The sequence below is a fragment of the Pholcus phalangioides genome, unplaced genomic scaffold (assembly GCF_987345545.1).
Source record: "Pholcus phalangioides strain wild (caught in Gottingen) unplaced genomic scaffold, Ppha-v1.0 ptg000011l_1, whole genome shotgun sequence".
Lineage (NCBI taxonomy): Eukaryota > Metazoa > Arthropoda > Arachnida > Araneae > Pholcidae > Pholcus > Pholcus phalangioides.
Genome location: NW_028301604.1, coordinates 52810992 through 52816991, shown reverse-complemented (window position 1 = coordinate 52816991; position 6000 = coordinate 52810992). Strand labels below are relative to the sequence as shown.

Below are 6000 nucleotides of genomic sequence, written 5' to 3'. Positions count from 1 at the left end.
CCGAGCGCCACATTTGACCTATAGGACATGGGTTGGGCATTTATGACTTAACATGTTGCGTGATCTGATGTAAGTACCGACTTAAAATGTCTCCTATATTTTCAAATAAGAAAAAAAAACACCAAAAATTTTTAACCGTTTTCTATTTAGTGTATGTTCAAACCAAAACAATGATACATTTATAGAGAGCATTGGAAATTAAACACAATTAGACTTCCAAGTTTACATTATTATTTTAACAAAAATCCCCCCGGTAAAATTTTGTTATATGCTATGAAACATAATTTTAAACTTTCTTTTCCTATCAAAGTTGTAAAAATGTTTTTCCATGTGTTTTGTTCATATTCCGCCAGGGCCACAAAAGCGAGGCCAGGGGCGTCTCAACAATTTCGGGGCACAAAAAATGTTTACGACACTCCCCACCCTTTGACAAGATTTCATATATTTTGTGGGGAAGGGGAATCGCATACAGAATATACACGAACGCTGAGATATATTCATACAAAAAAAAAAAAAAACTAAACACTTAATTAAATGTGAATTAATTAAGTGTTTGTGTTGTAAATGTGAATTAACACAAAAATTGATGGATGTAATTTTAAACTAATGTGAGAAACCGTTTCTGAAATTAATGAAAAATTTAGAATCGATGGATTAAAAATGAGTGAAAGGTATAATTTCATTACCAATGAAAATTCAGAATTAATGAAAGTAATAATTCCAGATGATGAAAATCAAGAAATAAATGGAATTAATAATTCCGCAATTGATGCAAATTGAGAAGCGAAATAAAATAAATGAGCTCTCCTCTTTTATAAAAAATGTGTATCTGCTCTCTTTCTCTCTCCACCGTCACCGCAAAAAAATATAAACTATAAAAAAAATAAATAACTAACAAAATAATATTTTATAAACTAAAATAAAATTTTTATAAACAAATCGCTGACGGTGCGGACTCGTTGCGGTGACGGTGCACGACCACGGTGCGGAGATATGTGAACGGCTGCATTGCTTATCATTGAGCAATTCTTTGATCGAGTGATGACCTACACTCGGCGACACACGTGTCGGGCACGCGGATATGTGTGTCCAGACCTGAAGGAGGTTAAAGGATAACCTCCTTCACCCCCCCCCCTTGCGCCCCCCTCTGGTCCGGGGTACTGGACCAACACCTCCTATAACTAACTCCTCTAGCTATAGATGGCGTTGACCAGACCCGCCTGCTCCCCCCTAGTTCCGGTCCTGCTCATGATAACAAGATCTCGTAGAAATTTTCTAAATTGAGCATGCGAATTGGTAAGCAATCATTTGAGGTGGGAGCTTAAAAAATTCGATTTGCAGAGGGGCTCATGATTCACTTAAGACGGTCCTGAGTCTTGAGATCCCATCTGTATGTATGTGCGTCATGTCATATTTTAGTATGTTATAGGGCGTAAAACATATTTTTCCATAGGCACATATCTATAAATCGATAAAATTATGGTCTAAAAATTTTTGCAAGCATTTGAACTCACATAATGGAATTTTTTTTTATCATATATTAATTTCATTAATCGATACATTTTGATCCTATTTTGTGACCCCTAATAGTATTTTGCGGCCTGGTGCGACGGCCAATTTCACACTTTTGTTAGTTTGGCACTGATGTAAAGCAACCATATTTCCCAAAACGAGGTATTTCATCAGTGAATAATTTTCTTTGAAATGAAAATTCGCAATTTAGAAAATATTTTAACATTTCTTTAAAACAAATCCCACCAAATGCGTATTTTGATTGTAACGTGCGAGAAGTTGAAAAAAAAAATTTATACCGTAAAATACAAAAAATATAGTGATCCAGTTTTCTTGATAAAGAAAAGACAAGATATTTTGAGAGTTGGCAAGAGAAGACCATCTCTCTCTTTCTCATTAACAACAACACGTCATCGATGAGTTGTGGTCGCGTTTTTGCCTAGTGTCTACCTGCCTTTCTACAGGCATAAATCTGTGAGCCATGACCATGACCTGGACCATGAGCGGAGATACGGGAGGGGGGGGGAGCCTCAGCGTCAAAGGTGGAGTCGACTGATCTAATGCCCTTTCTTCATAAGCCTATCTGGGCCCGTTCGTAATTCCACAATCGGGTATGGGGGTAAACTTTTGATTCTGTGTGTGTGTGTGTGTGGTTTCTCTCTCTCTCTTGGCGACTAGAGTTCATGCGTAAGCTATTTAATGTGGCAATCATGACCAAGCGCGGATCCAGGGCGATGTGATAGTGGGGGGGGGGGGGGAGCGGGGGGGGGCATTGCCCCTCCAGCGTCAAAGTGGAGTAGACTGATCAAATGTATATATGAAATGACATCATCATCACAGTGCCCCCCCCCCAGACTTCCAAGTCTATCTCCGCCTATGAGTATCCAGGCCACTGAAACGGGGGGGGGGGCGTGAATTTCACCCTTTTACCTGCCCTTCAACATTACAAGGGACACCAAGATGCTGACCAGGCATCTGGTAGCGTCACTGCTCTTAGAATCTTATACGAAGTACAGATGACTGTGTGGATACCAAGCGAAAAGATAATTGGAAAGAAAAGTCACAATCTCCTCTGTGGGGAATCGAACCACCAACCTCGCACTTTCCGGGCGCGTGTTCTACCATTAAACTATAGAGAACAGGCATTTTCCTTCCTAAGAACACTGTGTTCCTTTGGGCTGAACGGGAGTGCACAATGGACAGCCTAATTCAGCATCATCTGTACTTTGTACAATTAGCGGAGAGGTTCATCGTTTCCTTCTGTGTCCGCCATCTGGAGGCTAATTTCATTGCGCGCGCGCACACACACACAAAACTATGCATCAAACGTTCACTTGAAGGTGACAAGTTTTCACTACCAGAATTGCACGGCACAGCACCAACCAGGAAAACATAATGTCAAATTATTTTTTCTTTTTAGATATTTTGCTGGAGAGCGACGTCTCCAGTCTATGTGAACACCACCATGCAAAACAATATTTTTGCGTTACGTTACCAGTATGAGACAACGGCGCCGACATGAAGAAAACATTGGGAGGGCTGAAAGTTGTTGAGCGCATACGCAGATGAGGGAGGGTGCATTACGTTGTTTTTTTCAGAAATTATTGGAGGGGCTCAGCCCCTTTACAAAATTTATTGGGTGGGGGGCTCAAATGGCCTCAGCCCCTAGGTTCCGGTGCCTATTATGGTATGAGACATTATGTTGACGTGCCGTAAAGTGTGGATCTGCCTTAAATATTACTTATAGATTTTTAATTAAGAGAAAACTATATACACGAAGAAAAAGTTAAGAAAAATATTTTATATTTACAACCAACACAAACATCACAGCGATTTCAACTACTAAACTTTAGATGTGGAAATGATCTTCGAAAATTGCAATCAAAACCATAATTATGGCACCACTCAGAATTCCGATGTTTTTGATCACGAACATCTTTAGAGAGCTTTCGGATTTATTATTCTTCAGTTCAGGCAGCTAAAAACAAGACAAAAAAAAAAGATTACAGTGCTAATATATCGTGTGTTTGGTAAAAGTGATAAACATTATGAGTAATAATGAGTGGGCGATTATGTGTAATCAAAAACGTTCTCGGTAAGTTTGATAAATATCACTAAATTTATCACTTTCACTGGCAATTATGTATATACAACCCCACAACAGGCAAAATGCCCAACGAGGTGGCTGAGAAAAAGATGCCCATAAAAATATGGATGCCATATATTTCAAAAATATAGCAACCCAATTAAAAATGCAATTAACAAAAATTGTAAACAATATATGTTACGGTAAAAGCCCGAAGACTGGTATAAAACTTAAGTTTTACCAAGGCGAGTTGGTAAAAGCCCGAAATACGCTTGTTAACGTTTATCAAGTCAAAGCCCGTTTTTAATGAATCAATTCATTACCATCATGAACTTAGTCCCTACTGCGTATTGATTAATTAATAATTATAAGTAATTAATAATCAACATATGAATTAATTATCATTAAGGGGCCGTTCAAATATTATGTAAGCAATTTTTTAGCCATTTTTGACCCCCTCCTCCCCTTGTCAGCAAAATTTCGTCATCAGCTCTGCCCCTCTGAATCCAACTCATATTTTCATAAAGGGTGGTTGATGACGTAAGCATTATCCAAACCCCCCCTCCCCCCTTGTCATCAAAGGTCAGCAAATCGGAAACCCCCTCCCCCATCGATGATGACGTAATACTTGAACGGCCCCTAATGAATCAACTCCAAACAGTAAAAGCACATTAATGAATCATTTAACCTTCATAGACTTCATAAGTTCCTGACACTTACAAATTAACTGATAATTATAATTATCTATTAGTTAATAATATTGAGTACAGGGGAATCAAAACTTGGCTACATGTCAGCGTTTAATTAATGTAATCCGGTAATCTGAAATTGCCGGATTCATTATCATCAATAGTTGGTATCCCAAGAGGGAAGAGCTTAGCAATTTAGTTCATTGCTCTGACACCAAGTAATATAACACGAGTTATGGGTCATGCAGATGCAGTGGCGTCGGAGCCGGGGGTGCTGTGGGTGCTCGAGCACCCACGGAAATTTGTAGAAAGGGTCCGAGCACCCACAGAATTGATTCAAAAATCGAAATTTCCTACATGAATCTCAAGACGGGCACCCACAGGTTCGAAACACTTCCGACGCCCCTGTGCAGATGTGAAGAAGTATTCTTCTGTGGGGGTTTTCCAGAAGTTTTTGCAACAGTGTTGGGCACGAAAAGCATGGTAACTGTTACCATTCTGTCGAATACTAGAACCTGTAAGTGGGACATATAAGAGATACCCGCAAACGATATTGGCCATATATAAGTGGATGAGGAGGCTGCTCCTATGTACGATACCCTTTTGGGGGGGGGGGGAGGAGCAGAGTAGATATCCTTGGAATATGGCCGGAAACTCGATATGAAGTTATTGAAAAATAACACAAGAGAGTTTGAATCAAAGCAGAGAATTGATTCTCACTATGAGTTCAGGCGTTGTTTAGTATAATTAGGAAAATTTTCCAAGTTGTAAATGCTGGCTGCATTTACTACTTCATTTAGCGTCACCTGATGCCATAGTAGTTCCTTCTCGGGATAGAGAATGCAGGACATTGTCCTGCACAGTGAAGTGGCATATCGTCTTCTCCGCACACAGGACAGATAGACGAATCTGTATAGCCACAATTGTGTAGATGTTTCGCTACGTCAGTATGACCAGTGATGATTGGTATAATGTTTTCTATTCAGTGAAATTAGTTTTTTTAGCAACATTCGGTTGGGTTCCCAAGGTCAGTTACCTTGTCTGCCTTCGGTACCATTGAAGATAATGTTTATTTTCTATCCATTTCGTTTGGTATCTCCTTTTATGGTTGACATGGAAGCAGGATAGAAGTCTATAGGACTATAGGTCTAGGTCCATATAGTTTCAGATTCACTTCAATAGCCTCTTTGGCTATTTGCTCTGTAAGTTCATTTCCATGGAAGTTTACATGTCCAGCATAGGCGTAAACTTCTATAGGGCCCATGGGCCCGAGCCCCCCCAACATTTTTGAAGACGCGGCTCAGCCCCCCCAAAAATTCGTATGAATATGGCTTATTCATTTTGCAATGATGAAAAATTTTTTTTTAACCAAAAGTTGTCCTAATTATGAATTAGTTAATGGAAACAATCTGCACAAAATTTTAGTTCTTTTAAAAAATCTGGATGGTCTTTGGCTTTCTTGTTCCATGACAATACGTTTATTTCATTTCTTCCCTGCCGTTCAATCCCCAATTGCACCCTCCATCGGTTCCAATCGGTCTCCATCGGTTACTGCCAGAAGGCACGGCTGAGAGGAAGATTCTTTGCGGTGTTGAGGGGGGCTCTTTCTTCTTTGCCTGTGGCAAAAACTGAGTGTCTCTCGATGGAGTGTCTCTTCTTTTGTTCACTGCGACCGGAGGACGGCCATGGCGCCGACATGAAAATAAGCCCAAA

The 6000-nt window shown here is 39.8% G+C and overlaps 1 protein-coding gene across 2 annotated transcripts in view; it reads right to left on the bottom strand.

Moving 5' to 3' along the window:
• Positions 1-3293: 3293 nt before the first annotated feature.
• LOC149080553 (metal cation symporter ZIP14-like) overlaps positions 3294-6000 on the bottom strand; it is an 89542-nt gene continuing 86835 nt past the window's right edge. For both annotated transcript variants that reach the window (XR_016193604.1, XM_089239660.1), the window contains exon 13: positions 3294-3490. Coding sequence is in view for 1 of the 2 variants with exons in the window: in XM_089239660.1 (XP_089095786.1) it covers positions 3362-3490 (129 nt within the window). In the remaining variant the exon portion in view is untranslated. The remainder of the gene's footprint in view (positions 3491-6000) is intronic.